Below are 18,420 nucleotides of genomic sequence, written 5' to 3' on the forward strand. Positions count from 1 at the left end.
TTGACTTGATCGTGGCCAGAGTAAGTTGTCCCAAGAATTTCCCACGCTTCATGGGGAACTTTTTTGCCTTGGTTATTCTCTCATAAACTGCAATTTCAGTTGCTTGGTATATTTGATCTTTTTGTTTCTTGTTCTTCAAGAGGTTTCTTTGTGCTTTTGACAATTGAATTTTATTTTTGGGTGATTAGACTCCTTCTACAACACTCCATAAGTTTTGAGATTCAAGACATAACTTCATTAGATTACTCCAATAATCAAACTTTCCTCCATTAAAACGAGGCACAAGTAATACAAGATTTGATGCTGGATTTTTTTATTTTTATTTTTATTTTTATTTTTTTGGTACCAGGCTCTAATACCAGTTTGAAGGCAATATTATTCGGATAATTTGGAGAAATATAATCTAAAAAATACTTCTTAAAGCCTTAAAAAATACTACATGTGGTCCTATTTATACACATCGAGAGGACATAGGAACCAACAAAATATTTAACACTTGACTAGGTTCAAACTATGGAACTCTGTAAGACACCTGACTAGATTCAAATACACGAATACTATGCTATAAAACATTGACTAGATTCAAATACGTAAATTATTCTAGAAAATATGATGGCCCAATTTGATTTATTCCAACAGTAAATTCTCTCTTGAAGTTTTGAATGTTAATTAGTTTCCTTCAATTCTTTGTTTCCTATTGATATGAGGAAAGTGCAAGCAAATTACCAACAAAGCAAAGAGTGACAAACATTAGATTTATTTAACTTGGACATAATGGATAATGCATGAGCCGACATTAGATTGATTTTCATTTGTTGCTTGCATTGGAATTAATGGATAATTAGCTCATTGTGTAAGTAGATTGTCGTGAAATATGAAACCTTGGTAATTTCAATCACTTGAATCCTCGTTCTAATTAGTTATGTTGATTTCATTTGCTTATTGCCTTTTTCTTTAGTTATTTCAAAAACCAACTCTAATATTTTAAACTAGACTAGAGTTATAATTAATTAGATTAAATTAGGCTTTCAATACAATCTTTACGGGTTCGACATCATTGCTTACTTTTCCATATTCCAAAAAAGATTTGTATGCTTCCAAGTATTTAAAATTTTACGGCACAAGAACTTAAATATTTATCGTGCAAAATATTGGAATATACTTTGCTTTCCTCTCTAGTTTGGAACATATGTTGCTGTCCTCCCAAGTATGGAACATATGTTTCTGTCATCCCAAGTTTGGAACATATGTTTCTGTCATCCCAAGCTTGGAACATCTTGTGTAATATATATACAGTGACAAAGAGATTGATTGGTGAAACATTAGTAGTATCTAAGATGGCAAATAATGAAGGGACTACAAGCTCCAATGTGCAATCGGGTGAAATGATACCTGTTCCAATTCTTGAGAAAGGAGTTTTTCGTTTTGATTGTTCAGTAAATGATAGAAATAATGCATTACCGAGCATTTCTTTCAAAAATCCAAAAGACAGAGATACACCAATTACGAACAGTGATCTAAACCCAACCTACACTCCTACATTTGAATGTGTTAAGGAAAAACGAACAGTCAATATTGAGGTAATATTATTTATCATCGCGCTTTCAGAATTTTACATACTTGGATGTTGTTAAAACATTTTGATTCCATAGTTTTTTATAAATTAGATATCTTAATATACTGGATCAAACTTTTCTTTGTTTTAGTTGCCGTCTGGCACCTCTTTTTATGGAACTGGAGAAGTTAGTGGGCGGCTGGAGCGAACCGGAAAGACAGTAAGCTACTTGATCCAGCTTTTAAGTCACTAAGTATAGTTGTATACTGTTCTTCAAGTACGTTCTACCTTTACTATAAACAGATTTTTACTTGGAATACTAATGCGTACGGCTATGGTTAGGGGACAACTTCCTTGTATCAATCCCATCCTTGGGTACTAGCAGTTCTCCGTGATGGAAAAGCATTAGGGGTTCTTGCAGATACTACGAGACAATGTGAGGTACTCGTGAATTTCTTGGTTATTTTGTGAGATTAATTATTTGTCAAAATAGCTTTTTAAAAGTCATGTTGTTGCTTGAGCAGATTAACTTGAGTAAGGAATCAAATATAAAGATCGTAGCTCCGATATCATATCCTTTGATCACATTTGGTCCATTTGATTCACCAACAGATGTTCTCATGTCTTTCTCCCGGGCTGTTGGTAATTACTATCACACATTTTTCATTTTCCTGTCATTCTAAATAGTTTTTACGCCTCTACTTAGGGGCATTTGGGACTGTATAGAGCATAATCTTACAGCTCACTAGGAGTATATTTGCATTCATAATGTTGCCTTTTCTGCTTCCTTTGTAACTGAAATTCATAAATTCCGACTTTTATGTGTTGTTACATAGTTTTAAACCAAGACTACGCTTTTGCTAGTGCTATACTTTACTTGTAATCTTACCCTTTCAACTACCCACAAGTTGAGTTGCAGGGAAAAATATAAAATAATGTTGCATTTTTTACTTTCCATATAATTTGAGTTATAGAAAAAGTCTAATGTGTCAATACGAGTTCCACAATCAAATTTGTCTTTCGTCACACACTATTATTGTTTTGATCTGTCTACGTACCTTCCCTGCTGCTTTTATTTGATTGAGGAATTTTGCTACCAGGTACTGTTTTTATGCCACCCAAATGGTCATTGGGCTATCATCAATCTAATCGGAGCGATGATCCTGATGAGCTTCGTAAGGTTGACAATATATAGTGTTCAGATTTCTTATTTGCACAATTGCACATACACCTTCTTCTACTTCTTTCTCCTTTGTCTTAAACTTGTGGTCCTCTTTAAATGCTATGAACTTTCTTGTGTCACACGAACAATTTGAACTTGGAATTTTGTTATGGGAAGCTCATATTGTTATTACTATTGTTAAATTTCAGCTAGTTTCTTCAAGCATGTTTACGTTTAACATTAAGCTCATTTTTCACTTGCCCAATGCAGATTCCAACGAAATTTCGTGAAAAAAAAATACCTTGTGACGTCATATGGATGGACACAGAGTACATGGATGATTTTCGATGTTTCACATTCAATAAGGCATGTTCCATCTACTTAAAAAGTTGGTTTGTTCTAGAGATGAATTATAAAACATACTTTTGTTGTTTATATCTATCTTAGGACCGGTTCTCGGATCCGAAGTCTCTTGCAGACTATCTTCATCAAAATGGTTTCAAAGCAAACTGGATGCTTGACCCAAGGATCAAATGTGTAAAGGGCTATTTCGTCTACGACACTGGTTCTGAAAGAGATATCTGGACTCAAACTTCTAGCGGGGAGCCGTTTGAAGGTACTTATAATACCTTCATCCCTCCTCACCATCTTGCAGAAAAAAAAAAAATAATAATAATAATAATAATAATAAGCAAGAAGAAAACTGGAAAAAAGCGAGAACGTGTGGGCAGAAAACGTTTTGATTACTTGAAATTTAGTCTTTTAATATTAATTTTATCTGCTTCCATCATTAGGTGAGGCGTGGTCTGAACGTTGTGTATTTCCCGACTTCACAAAATCAGAAGCTCGTTCATGGTGGGCTAGTCTTGTCAAGGACTTTGTTACTAATGGTGTGGATGGTTTAGGAAATGATATGAATGAACCGGCTATTTTCAAGGTGAAGTTCAAACTTTGTTAGAAGTACATCTCTTTCCTGGTTTTGCATAACATATTTTGTTGCAGACTGAAACGGAGACAATGCCCGAGAGCAATATTCATAGGGGAGATCCAGAATATGGAGGCAAACAGAACCATTCACACTATCACAATGTACTGCTTGGCCCTGGACTCTTCTTTAAGTACTTAAACTTTACTCTTGAAATTGACACGAGTAGCTGAAGCTTTTTAGTTTGCGCAGTAGTAGAAAATGAAATATAATCCACTAATTAATGATTTTCTGTCACATCATGTATAATATAAGTTGCTTATTTCAGGTTTATGGAATGCTGATGGCAAGATCAACATATGAAGGCATGAAACTAGCTAATGAAAAAAAACGTCCATTTGTCCTTACTCGAGCTGGGTTCGTGGGAAGCCAAAGGTATGCTGCTACGTGGACAGGAGATAATAAGTCTACTTGGAAGCATCTTCAAATGAGTATCCCTATGGTTCTTAATCTGGTAAGTGGAAGATATTGCGAAATATGTCTCTGGAAACCATAGAGGAGACAACATTGTTTTGTGTTTTCAATGTGTCCCTGTTCAAGACTCAAAAACTGTTCCCCCTACGGTACTTGTATGCTATCAGTCATTGAGAAATACCTGTGCTGTCAATGGGCGAAGGAGACCAAATTATCGGAGGAGTTCCCCGGAGGGAGAACGTAGGATATCCCTCATGGGCACAGTATGTTAGATTTGTTTCTTTTTTTATATATCGAAGTCAAATTTTCATGCTTCAAGCCCACAAGGAGGGATTTGGAAGCATGTTTCTGCAAATGATAAGCCTCATGAGGGACTTGAAAGCATATGCTAATTCTCGTGTGTATGCATGCACGTGTGAGAATGAATTTATGTGCTTGTGTTAAGAATCTTTTCTCAAAAAATATATGCTTTTATTCAAGTATTACTTTAATGGAAGAGGGAGATAAAAAGTGACTCCCGCACTTATCCTTTCTTCTTGTGATATAATGATATTTCTATTTTATTTTTCAACTTTTACCGGCACAGATACTTGGGAGAGTCTGCCTTATTTAATTTTTCATTGAATTAAAAAAATGCTGCCACTTTTAATTTTTTCCTCTCCCTATAGTTGATCACATTAATGAGCTTGTGTCCAGGGACTTAGTGGACAGCCATTTTCAGGGCCAGATATTGGGGGATTTATTGGGAATGCAACACCAAAGCTGTTTGCAAGGTGGATGGGTGTGGGTGCTATGTTTCCTTTTTGTCGTGGGCATTCTGATAAATCTAGCAAAAATCGTGAGCCTTGGTCCTTCGGAGAAGAGGTTGGTCTTTGTTCAAAAATTAGTGAAGTTCATATGTAAGCTTTTTGTTAAATGATTTTTACAAGAACTTCACGTAGTTAGGATAAGCTGACTCATGCTGTAAGGTTTATACAGTGTATTAACTAAGCAAAACTCGTGCGTTATGTTCGCATAGCATCAGCATTTTCAATAAGCCTCTTTACAATGATATAGTATACGTAAGGGCATAGTTCATTTAGCCCCTGGTCGGTGGAGATTAAAATCATGTTAAAATTTCAAATTAAAGTCAACAGTTAATTTTAACCACACATTCATAAGACCACAACTTTTCAACCAAATATTTCACCAACTTTTATCAAAATTTATTAAAAATATTTTAATAAAAAATTCAGATGTTATAGCTAGTTGAACCCTTTTTAAAAGCATAAATTCTTTTACAAGGCGATGACTTGCATGTAAAATGTATCTTACGAAATTAAATGATGATTGGTGATATACAGTCATTTTAGGGCCTTCAACTCTGAGTTCCACTTCCATCTCATCTTTTACCTGAATTTTTTAATTGTTTGAAGTTGAAAAATCTATGTAGATAGTTTAATTGTTTTACCTGAAACGTTATATCTTTGCATTATACTTCTATTCTCCATGTTTAATCAGAGCTATCTTCTTGTACTGGTACAGAAATAATATTATGGTATTTCAACTAAATTTCTGTTGATACATCCTAATTTTACTACTCGTGACATTGCTATCAATGCATTTACTTTAAGATTACTGCTTGCTACTCTTCATTTCCTCAAGTGTGTCTCTTATCTCTCTCAGTGTGAAGAAGTTTGTCGATTGGCATTGAAGAGGCGATATAGGCTTTTACCTCACATATATAATCTGTTTTACTTGGCACATAAACAAGGTATCCCAGTGGCAACTCCGACCTTTTTTGCTGGTGAGTTCCTATGAGGGTCTATTAACTGGACTTCCTGACATTTGCATTAGAGTGCATTCGCCTGTATTTGTTTGTTATTAATGTTAAGATTCTTTTGCAGATACCAAAGATATGGGGTTAAGAAAACAAGATAATTCATTCTTGTTGGGACCAGTTCTTGTATATGCCAGGTTCTCACCTCTTTTGAGCTTAAAAACAACAGTTGACTCCATATTTGGAATTAATACGTGTATTGCAATCAAATATGCTCTCTTTTACGAGTTAAAATTTCCCTCTTATTTTTCTGTTAATTATTTTTCATTTCATCTATAGGTGCTAAAATAGGAAGTATTATTCTTCTAAGTTTTTTTGTTGTACTGTATTCGATTACACAGCACCAGAGATGATACTGTGTCAAAGCTTCAACTGCTGCGCAAGTTGCCTGAAGGAATATGGACTAGTTTTGATTTTGATGATTATCATCAGGTACTTCTAAATAACCTATTATATGACCTTTTATTTTATTTTGAATTTTCTTTTATCAATAATTTGTGCCTTTTTAACTTTTTCCTACTTCTGGTTGTACAAGGATTTGCCAACCCTGTACCTAAAAGGAGGATCCATCATTCCTTTGGCTCCTCCTCGTCAAAATGTTGATGAAGCTAAACGTGAAGATGATTTAACTCTGCTGGTGGCTTTGGATGAAGGTGGTAACTTTTCCGTTTCATATATTTTGCTGGCACGTATCATTACTTTTGCTGAAGGTTGCAAACGAATAATATTTTTGTTTATGCAGTTGGTTTAATTAAATGAATTGAATTGTTTCTCTTTAATCACAGGTAAAGCTGAAGGTTTCCTCTATGAAGATGCTGGTGATGGATATGATTACCTTAATGGAGGATACTTGTTGACAACATATGTTGCTGAAACTCAGACTTCCTCGGTAACCATAAAAGTTTCGAAAACTGAAGGGTCTTGGGAGAGACCAAAGCGCCGTTTAAATGTGAATTTACTGATTCAAACTGGTTCTGTGGTATGTATTTATTTCAAAGTACATTATTTTTCAGTGAAGATTTTGCTTGACCAAAAGTGTAAAATCTTCCTTCTGTTGAATCTAATTGTTGTAATATTTTTCGGTTTGTCAAATAGCTTGATGCATGGGGTATTGATGGGGAGATTGTGCAAATCAAATTTCCCACACTAGGTGGTGCAGCTTGAAGAAAGTGCAGAAAGGTTGGTTTCGAAGGCAGTGAATTGGAATAAAAAATTATAAGAATTGTGGAGCGGACTCCCACTCTTCTTGATTGTTAACTCTTCCTTCCATTTGTGTCTATATTGTTAAGGCAATATCAATTGATTATATAACAATAAGAGCACTGAAATTGAAAGCAAGAATTAAAACCCCCCCTTGAAATGGAATTGGCAAGCAAAAGTGGATTGTACAAGGCTCAGATCAATACCCAAACCACAAGGCAACTCCAACACCAGACTATCCCAAAGAAACTTGGATCACAACCATGAAGGAATGACCCAAAACAAGGTTGTGAAGTGGAGGCAGAGAGGCTATCAATTGGACAGCAAACATGGGCGAACGGAGGAACGAAACAAGGGCAGCCGGGGATCAAGATGATGGTCAGAGATAAACTCTGGCGAGCAAGGGCCAGTCACAGAGAAATGGAGGTGGCAGCCGGTGGTCGAAAGACCAAAATCACAGAGGGCAGACCCTATCTCTCAAAAAAAGGAGGGGGTCATAGAAGAAAACGTCTGTATTGTAATGATAATTCACAAAGGCTAAGTGAATTATGGCCTCGTTTGGTACCCATTTTTTTTAAAATGTATTTTTCTTTGTTTTCTTTTTAACTGAACATTCTTCATTAAAATAATATTACACGTAATCAAAAACTTTTCTTTATTTTTCAACCACACATTTCCTATCAATTTACTATTCAAAAATACATTTTCACGTAAAAATGTCTCCCAAACACCCTCTATATAATACGTGGAAATTACTCAATTCTATACTTTAAAAATTCACAATTTTAAAATAAGATGAGTAGTTTAATATTTCAAAAATCGGAGATTTTATTTTAATTAATATTTTTTAAAATAAATATTTTTTACTAAATATATATACTACATTACACACAAACCCTAATTAATTCCCAAAATTCTCTCTCTCTCTCTCTACTTTCTCTCTCGTCTCACTCTCTCTCTATATTTCTCTCTCATCTCACCTCTCAACCGCCTACTATCGATAGGGGGACATAAAAAGTGAATCGTCGGCGTCGGAGTGAAGCCAATTGAAGCAATGTCACCCTCACCACTCTCTACTCCAACAACGCCGACGACTCTTTCTCTCCTCTTCTCTCTTATTTCTGCAGCAGATCTACTGTGAGTTGTGTGGTGGGGGTGTGGCGGTGGTGGCTGTGATGATTTAAAGGGATGGCTATGGTTTGTTTGAAGTGTTGCGGTGGGTTGTTTGAGGTGTTGCAATGGTGTCTGATCTGGCAGTCGGGGTGGCTGTGGTAGTGTGTGAGCATCGTCGGAGGCTTGCAGATCGTGGGGTTGAGGGCGTAAATCGTGGCGATGATGGCGCAAATCATGGCTATAGCGGTGTAGATCGTTGTGTTGATTTTTTTTTTTCTTGGTAGTTGGATGCGTTGCAGGCTATGGCGGCATGGTGTTGGTGACGGCAACGTCGATCGAGTGGATCAATAGTGTCTGTTACTAGTAAATTGCTTGACTCGGTTGTGGTGGTGAATGCGGTGGTTGTGGAAATGGGTGACGTTGGTGGTGTTAGCTGTGGCGTTTGCAGTGGCAATTTAAGGAAATTGGTGGATGCGATTTGGGGTGGGTTTTGCTGACTGATGTGGCAGTGGTGGTAGTGGTGCTAAAAATTGTGACTATGCCTATGACTCTCAATTGTGACTTACAATTAGATATGTGACCTAAAAATTGTGACTTTGACTCACAATTGATTAAGTTGTAATCGAAAAATTAATCGTAACCAATTAATTAGATAACTGTGACCTAAATATATTAAATTAATTAATTAAATAATTAAATCATAAATAAGTTTTAATAGAAATCTGATTTTCGATTTTCGAAACGTATTTTCTTAATTTTGAAATCTACCATACTTAATCTCCCATGAGAAAATTTCATAAGAGATTAAATATGGCATATTTCAAAATTTAAAAAAAAAAAGAGTTTCAAACTTCACAAATCAGATTTTTATTAAAATTTATTTATGATTTTAATTTATTTATTTATTAAATAAATATATTTAGGTCACATATCTATATAATTTGGTCACAAATTGACAATTTAATTAGTCATTTATTATTTTTTGGTTACAAATGAGAAATTTTATGCCACAAATTATTTTACTATTACAATTCAAAAATTTGGTAGGTCACAATTTATTCATCAGTCACAAATCAAAAAATTAATTAGTCACAGAATAAATTTTAGTCACGACTTATTTTTCAATCACAAATCAAAAATTTTATAAGTCATATATTGTTTTTTGGGTCAAAAATAAAAAAATTTATATATCATAAATCACAAATATTATATGTGACAACTCATTAGACAGTCACAAATTATTGATTTTTTAGGTCACACATTATTTTTTTATCACAATTTATCTTTTTCATTGGTTATATATATTTTTTTGTTGTCACAAATTAACCAATTTACTAGCCACAATCAACTAAATAATTTGTGATCACTACCAACACTTACGACCACTGCTTCAATGCTGCCTTCAACAGCACCACCACCACATTGACCATAAATTAATCAATTTATTGGTTACAACTTTGAATCAACCAATAAAATTGTCACACCCCATCCCATCACGCCAAAACACCTAACCACCGCCAATGACATTGCCCACCGCCACCACCGTCGACATCACCACCACTACTATCTATATCAATAAAATCACCGCAACCTCCAAATCCAACAACGCCATTTGTCCACCTTCGATCCAACAAAACTCACATTCACTACAAGCATCCACCAACAACTGCTACCAACTCCACCACAGGATCCACCACCATGGCCAACAGCCGCCACTCCCATTCACTATGTGAGGCTCCTCTGCCACCATAGCATCGCAACCATCACAAATCGCTGCAAGGATCATCGCCAGCAACCACTACCACAAAACTCACTTCCACCGCCAAATCCACCATCGCCAACAATCGCCACCCCCATGTACTGCGTGAAGCGCCTCTACCACCATTGCAAATTCACATCCACCCAAACCGCCAAGTTCACCACCACAACCGCCACCACAAAATCGCCATCACAGATGCATGAAGAGATCTAATGCAGATACAGGAGAGGAGATAAGAGGGAGGAGCCGATGTCATTGGATTGGAGATGGGTGATGACGACGCTTCTTGTATTGACTTTACTCTGGCGCTAACAGTCTAATTTCTTCCTCCGATTGTTGAGGCAATGGTTGAGTGGTAAGAATAGAGAGAGAGAAGTAATGTTTAATTATTTTTTATATATATTAACTAATTAATTAAAAAAGTTCTGATTTGTGATATACTAAACATGCCATTTGATTTATGAAATGGGACTTTAAAATCTATTAGCATCTGTAATTTTCACTGTAATTATTTGGGTACAGGAGAGTATTAGCTCATCTCCAATAATTGGTTTGCCAATTGTGGTTCAAGTATAATAAGCTTTTAACAAAGCTTGTAATTTTAATCCAATTCAACAAAACATCATAGCCTCGGATTTTTTTTTATATCAAAATACTTGACAAACCTCCACCTACCTGCCAAAAAAGGGGGAAAATAGTTTAGTAGTCGCGCAACGTGATTTCAAAAAAAAATTGAAACATCACATACCTTTACTGATGTTTAGAAGTGTAAGACAACTTCTAAACTTTATCAAGAGGAGTACATTATGCCCATATCTGCAAGGTTATAATTTACATGCACTTTCTCAAGTTTTATCAACTCTTGAGATACTACATCTCTAATAAAATGTAGCTTAACATCTATGTTTTTAGTGCGTTCATGAAACAAAGGATTTTTACAAAAATAAATAGCAGATTGACTATTAGAGTATAAAATCATATTATCACTAAAAACACCTAATTCATTAAGCAAATTTCTAAACCATAGAACTTCTTTAATAGCTTTTGCGGCAGCAATATAGTCAAATTCAGTAGTAGATAGAACAACAATATGTTGGAGTTGAGACTTTCAACTTACACAATGTAAACATATAAAAAGAAATAGATTTCCTATTATCTCTATCACCATTATAATTAGCATTTATAAAACCTTTAAGTTTCACACCCTGGTTAGCAAATTTATAAACTAAAATCACATCAAAAATACTCTTCAAGTACCTAAGCAACCACTTTAATGCCTCCTAATGTTTGGAACTAGAATTAGACAAGTACTTACTTAACACATTCACAGTGAAATCCAAATTAGGTCTAGTGCAAATCATAAAGTACATAACAGAGCCAATGATATTAGAATAAGGAATATTACTCATTAAGTATTTTTCTTCATTATTAGTAGGTGATTGTTCTTTTGGCAAAATAAAATGGTTTCCAAGAAGTACGGAAACAGGTTCATGCTAAATTTCTTCAAAACATTAAGCACATAAGGTGTTTGATGCACATACAAGCAAGAATTAGATCTAACCCTATTGATCTCTATATCAAGGATTCTCCTAACATGTACTAAGTCTTTCGTGTTAAATTTTTTCCCTAACTCCATTTTAATCTTGTTTATCGCTTTCATATTAGGTCAATTGCTAACACGTCGTCCATATAGCGTAACAAATACACACACTATTTATTAGCGCTATGATGTAGTACAAGCAATTGTCAAACTCACTCCTCTTAAAGCAATTGACAACACATAAGTATCAAACTTTTATACCACTGATGTAGAAATTGTGTTAACCCATAAAGAAAATTCTTTATAAAACACACATGATCAAGTGTAGCTTCACTTTCAAAACCTTGGGATTGATTCACGAATATCATTTCATCACGGTCACCATGCAAAAAAATAGTTTGACATCAAGTTGTTCAAGTTCGCGGTCATAGTAAGCAAGCATGAAACTAATAATAGTATACCTAACAATGGATGTAAAGATCTCATTATGATATACCCCTTCCTTCTGTGTGTACCCATCGGCTACTAATCTAACCTTATATCCCATGAGTTCACTCTCAGTGGTTTCCTCCTTAATCTTATAAACCTATTTGTATCCTGCTATAGATTTGTCCTTTGGTCAAGGAACTAAATCCCATGTTTGATTCTTGGTAAGAGAACCCATCTCTTCTCTCATGGCACCTAGTCATTCTTCACTTTTTTTCACTCATCATAGGTGTTTAACTCCTTATCAACTACTTCTTGATAACTAGTGTAGGCTATGATATAATCAGGCAATCTTTGGGTTCCCTATTTGGTCTTCTCTCTCTATCCTAGCTAATTGGTAGTCGATTAAAGGTTTTGGTCGATAGGATTGTCCTCAATAATTTCTTCATCGCCTTCTATCTCTATGTCATGCTAATTTTTTTTGTATCACTCTCTACCTTGCTCGAGGTATTGGGAATGTGAACACTCAATTGCTCCACCTCAACTATGGACTATTTCCATAGGGGAAGACCAAACATATATAACTCAGGGGTCGGCCATTATTTAATTCAAGTGGGACCCGCGCACTTTGTGAGGGTCGGCCACCCCGGGTGAAACATTTTCGGGCGAAGTGGCATTTTCCTTATTTGAAAAACTATTTTTAAAGTCAATAGTCATAATTTTTTCAACACACTTGTTGTCAACCAAGCTATGCATAAATATTATAAAAGTAGCTTTATTCTACCTTCAAACCCATATTTCTCCCTTGATTTTTAGGGATTTTGAAGAGTTTGGAGGTCTGGTTTTGCTCCAGAAGTATGTGCGTAACAATTTATTACACTATTGTTGAGGCCTGTTTAATAGAATTTATTTGGGAATAATGAGTTATATTTTTTGGAGAATATGTAATTAAAAAGTAAGAAAATTTTATTGGTTTGTGTAAAATATTTTATTGTGTGAATGTACGGTGGAGAATAATACTATAGCAAATAACTTAAATTTTTAAAAGATGACAAGCAAAGGCTAAAGCACATGTGTTGAGATGAAAATATTGATAAATGTTGGGCCCATCACGTGAAATGATTCTCCATTTAGAACGGTGTAACAAATTAATTGATTGAGAGGTCTAAGGTGGAGTGAGTTGATCGCCGGCTCAACTCGACTCGAATCACATGCAAATTATGCCCTTGTTTGAGTTGAGCCTCATTTTTTGAAAAAAATGCATTTTCAACAGTATTTTGACATCATTTCAACTACACATTCTTCGATAAAATAATATTATATGCAAATTCAAAAAAATTTCTTATTTTTTAACCACTCATTTCTCATCAATACACTATTCAAAAATTCATTCTTTTCCCCAAAATAGGGCTCAAACAAGGGCTTAGTAGTGAAGTTTATGTGAGAGTTGTCGACTTGCGAATTCATCGATGCAACCAGCTCACCATAAGTGAATGGAAAAGTAAATTTGATTAAAAAAATAAAATAAAATAAAATAAAATCGGTAGCTCAATTCGACTCAGATCCCTACCAAAGGACAAGTCAAGCTATACTTCGTTGAAACAAGTGAGCTCGTATGGTGGGTCCAGTCGAACCCAATGGTAGGCAAGTCGAGCGACTTGACTTGATCCATATAACACCCCTAAATTGATCTATATATCTATAAAACAATATGTTTAATATTTTTTAACAAATTTCTATTCAGTAATACTGTACATTCCTAATATATATCCTCTTGATTTGATACATATTCCTAACAAGTTACATGTGCAGTCTACTTGTACAGGGGGGGTTTCCAGGGTACATGTATCGTGGCTCGTAAAGAGAAAATTGGGCTCTGTTCCAGTTAAAATTTATCCATTTATGATTATTCTTGATAGCACTTATGTTCTCAGCTAAGCAAATATTAACTTAGTTCTAAATATTTTTTTATATAAACAATTAAATTAATCTATCTTTTTTTCTCTTCCTCTCTCTTTCAAACTTTTTTTTTTTTCTCTTTTTGTACATCAATCAGTAAATTATTATGTACAAGTAGCATTACTCAAAAAATAATTACACTTATCGGCTGAAAATAATAAAACAAGAAAATTTACACTTACAAATTTTAAGTACAAAAAGTATCGTACCGAATCGAACTAGAACCAACTAATTCAAAACCATAATGGTACATAGCAATGGTAAGAGTCGAGTAGAAAAACATGTTTGTATAATTATAGTTAAAAAAATTATTCAATCTCCCATTGAGACATACCACTTTCGTGGATCAAGATTCCTAACTTGAACACTTCATATTAAAACTATATACTTTTCTTGGAAATAAATTAAATCAAAGAGTACATTATTTCTCAATCCATACTCTTACTGCTGTACGAACATCCAATGCTGGATATCTCACACGCAGACTTGTTGAAATAGTTCAACACATTGTTGTACATCGGAGACTAGACCTGGGATGAGAGCAATATTTTTTACTTGGAAAACATTACATTGATGTTTGGGATTATGGTAGCGTAGATCAAATGTAATGTAAGTGGCGTTAAAGAATTACAATTTATGCCAAAGAAGAAAGGCGATTTAGTTCCATCAAACGAAAAATGGGAGAAATATAACAGGTGGCATGCCAAGTCTAGTGTTATTCTTGGTGGTCTTACCTGACCCATATTTCACTCTAATTTGTAATAATGTTATTTCTTCATGAAATGAAAAGAGAATTCTGTCGAAATTTGACTACGTCCCATGATGTTATAATCGTCACAAGACTAACCAACAAGCTTGTGTTGTGGTACTCCGACACTCGTAATGACTTGAAAGTTTATAAACAATTCATGAACATGATCCAAATATCGAGAGCAGTCTTTAGGTGTAAAATTCCTAGTGAACATATAAACTGCCTGAGAATCATGCCAGAAGTTTGAAATCCTTCATCAGCATTGCGATACTCCAATTAATTTGCATGTAGCGTTCACAACACGACAAAAAATTTTGAACATACATTTCGACTTCACATACCAAAAACAGGGCTGGCACCCAAGATAGTGAAGATACCATCAAGATTTTACTCTTTAAAACAGGATCACGCATCAATAGATCAAAAAATAATAATAATTCAGTAGCAATGATTATCATATCCAGCATACAAGTTACTTTTCTGTTTGTCATTCATTTACTCTCCATCCAAGGTAAAAATTCGAAACAACTTATTTGATTTTCCTTCATAAAGACATCGACATCAAACGACCCAAAACACCTACACCGTCAGCATAGCTTCTTCAAAGAACAAACCACAACTACGACTTCCAGGTTCAACTTCTTGCCAATCAAATGTCAGCTGCAAGGAAGTTCCCAGACAAAGTTACCTGCCAAACAAAAATTAGCGTTCAGCATATGCTTTGCACCATATAAAAGAGAATCACAAAATTAACAGGCCGCATATGAACACATAACTATAGGATTCAATAAGATAAAGTTGGTAAACCAGCCGAATGAAATGAAGCTCAACTATAGGGGTGACATAACCACTACTCACAAGCCACAAAATCTAGGTAAACCGTGTCAACCCTACATGTGCTCTTTTGTTTTATCAGCATCAACTCAATATCACTAGTGGAAATTCACTCTTCCAATCTGCAGCAGAACAAGAGCATCATTATTAGTCCATAGACAGCCACCCCGGGCCAAACACAGGCCCTGAAAATAAAGCCTTTAGAGAAAGTAAAGAAAACATTTTACATTTATGAAAGGACGAATTTGAAATTGCAAGATTCTGGCTTTGTCAAATGTTTTTTGGAAGCAAAGAGAAAAATTGGGTCTGCAAACAGTACAAGGAAATAGAAGGGATGAAGTAGGTAGAGTTAATGCTTGATAGGTACCTTCTCGCCTAATTTAAATGCTGGAAGACCCTTGTAAGGACATGTACTGCAACGGAAAGCATCACCTAGACCACACTGCGCAAACAAAATGCACGCATCAGATAAGGAGTAGGAAAATAAAACTAAAGCTCCATCTACAAACTCTAAAACTGCATAAAGCCTTGTGATCACATATCAACAAATTAGAACTCATGGCATCTCCGCACAAATTGGATAAGAGAAACTCGTGGAAACCAAAATCTCCATTTCGCTACCTATTCATATTACAAGTTGTAGCATAACAGTAAATTGCCAAAAGCAATACAATAATCAGGCACGGATTGACAATGATCAAGTTCAAACTCTGTAGAAAGTAATAACCAGAGAAGTTAGAAGATTTATATCATTTATCATGAATTTGATAATGATACTCTAAAGTTGATTTATCAAAAGAATTTCCCATATATATCATATATCTTCCTTTCGGCTTTATTTTGTAACACAAGCCAAGCATAAATCAACGTATGTGAACAAAGAACTGTAACTCTTCCAGCTATCTAACATTCAACATATGTAATATGCAATTGCAGAAAAGCCACGTCCCCTCAAGTATCAATGCTAGTACAGTTCTCCGCACACCCAGATAACAATAGCTCCCCTTTTCATTTGAAGTGTGCAGTTGGCTGACAAATAAAAGACCAACTTAACCTACATCTACAATGAGGAGATGGGTCTAGCCCCACAGTGAATATTCTAGGTGGCAATACACCACCACATCAGACCTTTTACGGAACAACACATTAACTCAACTCCCTCCTAAGGTCAATTGAAGGCCATAGAAAGTGAGGAGAAGACATCACACCAGTAGCCCAATCCAGCATTTTCAAGACAGAAATAGCCATTGTCCAATAGCAAAAACTTTAGGAGAGGATCTAAGAAATCCAAAATTAGAATTGTCATAAAATTGCCCATAAACGGTCCACTTCCAAATGCTGTGGCATGTTGTAGTAAACAGTAACAGACAGAGAAGCAAAATTATCAAATTAAACATACATTTCCACAAGCAGATTGAGGATTATCTAGCTGATCCATGGTAAGTCCAAGCTTCTGCACTTTCTCCTCTGCTTCAGCACGTCCACAAGTGCAATTTTTGCAGGCTTTCCTTGTGCTTCCAACTTCACAATCACCTATTCCAGAAGCAAACCGTGCAACTAGCATGATAGGAGCTAAAATAAAACATTGCAGAAATCAAAAACAGAGAAGTGGTTGATTATGACTGACCAGGTAGTGGCTGGGGTTTCTTCAGATCCTCTTCAGTTAGGAGACTATCCTCATCAATCAGATCCATATCATCATCGATTTGCACTTTAGGTAGAGACTGTGAGGTTTTCTTAATTGAGAAGGATGAACCAATCTTCCACGAAGGTTTCCTGCCTATAATCTGTGGAAAAGATAATTAAATTAAGGAATTTTCTTAATAACAAACATATATTTGACAGCCACATCAATATCTTGGTGACAAATAAAATTACACAAGTTCCTTGCAATCAAGGACACAACAAAAATGTGAAATTTAACATAGGAACTAAAAGCGTCTAAACAATTCAACATATAAATATAAAAATAGTGTACATAGCTTGTAGATAAAAAACGTTGGTTCCAGCATACTTTAGTCCGTCAGTGACTGCAGTGGATTCCTCAACTCTCATAATAAAAATTAACATGGAAAACTGGAAGCAATTATTTCAAAAAGGAGGATGATAAATCAGAATCCACTAAGGCAATGGAGCATAATTACCAAGCTCAGGCATTAACCCCACAACAGGTTTGAGCCATCAGGCAAATTCAACTTGTGAGTCATTGATTTAACCACAGTTCTGACGAAAATGATATAAAACATACTACTAGCGTAGGGGCCTCAGGAGCCCTTATGCAGATGATAAAGGAGTTTCTTCCAGTCCAGCATTTTGGAAATCCATTAAAGGAATGGGGCTAGTATTATAAAAGGCTAATCAGATGTTGTTCTCTTTCTGATGGGGGGAGTTGACAATTGAATCTAATTTTGACCATTATTTTCATATCCATAATAGTGCGAAAAGAAGGTCCAGCAGCTGCTGACAATGAAGTATGGTTACATGTAAGGTCACTACTAATGAATGGTGGGTGCATCGAGAATTATACTGATTTGAGCTCAATTTCCCTCAATCAGGGGCATCTCTGGAGATTAAAATTTCATTTAACGTATAATATGTACCAAAATGTAGTCCAAATATTAATAAAACGTGATAAAAATAATAAACATTTATTAATGAGCTAACAAATCCAATACTTTTCATCATTGAACCTCTTAATCAAATTCATCACAACAATCGCTTAATAAAATAATTATCAAATTAAGTGTTACTGAAAAATAAAGTGATAATAAATATAATCAATTAGAGGACAAGATACTTGAAAACTAAGCACTTAGACAAATGGGTGTGATACCCGACTTGGTCAGATAAACCAGTTCAGGACACTGGATTTTACAAAAAAAAAAAAAAAAAAAAACCCAGAG

General features: G+C 35.1%; 2 protein-coding genes across 2 annotated transcripts in view; one reads left to right on the forward strand and one right to left on the reverse strand.

The window, feature by feature from the left end:
* The first annotated feature begins 1,310 nt into the window (after positions 1–1,310).
* On the forward strand, positions 1,311–7,123 carry LOC111387365 (alpha-glucosidase 2-like). Its single transcript, XM_023011922.1, has 17 exons — positions 1,311–1,580; positions 1,707–1,775; positions 1,898–1,996; positions 2,080–2,197; positions 2,656–2,735; positions 2,988–3,083; positions 3,165–3,333; positions 3,512–3,654; positions 3,720–3,806; positions 3,971–4,156; positions 4,813–4,980; positions 5,782–5,902; positions 6,003–6,072; positions 6,277–6,367; positions 6,471–6,591; positions 6,721–6,914; positions 7,031–7,123. Exons 1-17 carry the CDS (start codon positions 1,338–1,340, stop codon positions 7,097–7,099), a joined length of 2,124 nt encoding a protein of 707 aa, XP_022867690.1. The 5' UTR covers positions 1,311–1,337; the 3' UTR covers positions 7,100–7,123.
* A 7,953-nt stretch (positions 7,124–15,076) lies between these two features.
* The window catches only part of LOC111387330 (anamorsin homolog), a 12,265-nt gene continuing 8,921 nt past the window's right edge, over positions 15,077–18,420 (reverse strand). Inside the window, exons 5-8 of the mRNA XM_023011884.1 lie at positions 17,145–17,304; positions 16,917–17,050; positions 15,885–15,959; positions 15,077–15,371 (exon numbers count right to left, since the gene is read on the reverse strand). Coding sequence (XP_022867652.1) covers positions 15,333–15,371; positions 15,885–15,959; positions 16,917–17,050; positions 17,145–17,304 — 408 coding nt within the window. The 3' untranslated portion in view covers positions 15,077–15,332. The remainder of the gene's footprint in view (positions 15,372–15,884; positions 15,960–16,916; positions 17,051–17,144; positions 17,305–18,420) is intronic.

Source organism: Olea europaea, unplaced genomic scaffold, assembly GCF_002742605.1.
Source record: "Olea europaea var. sylvestris unplaced genomic scaffold, O_europaea_v1 scaffold399, whole genome shotgun sequence".
NCBI lineage: Eukaryota > Viridiplantae > Streptophyta > Magnoliopsida > Lamiales > Oleaceae > Olea > Olea europaea.

Bases quoted from the DNA above. Each gene is read 5' to 3' on its own strand.
- LOC111387365 (XM_023011922.1), top strand. From the start codon at position 1,338: ATGGCAAATAATGAAGGGACTACAAGCTCCAATGTGCAATCGGGTGAA. The intron at 2,736-2,987 runs GTTGACAATATA...TGCCCAATGCAG, and splicing joins ATCCTGATGAGCTTCGTAAG to ATTCCAACGAAATTTCGTGA. The intron at 6,915-7,030 runs GTATGTATTTAT...TTTGTCAAATAG, and splicing joins TGATTCAAACTGGTTCTGTG to CTTGATGCATGGGGTATTGA.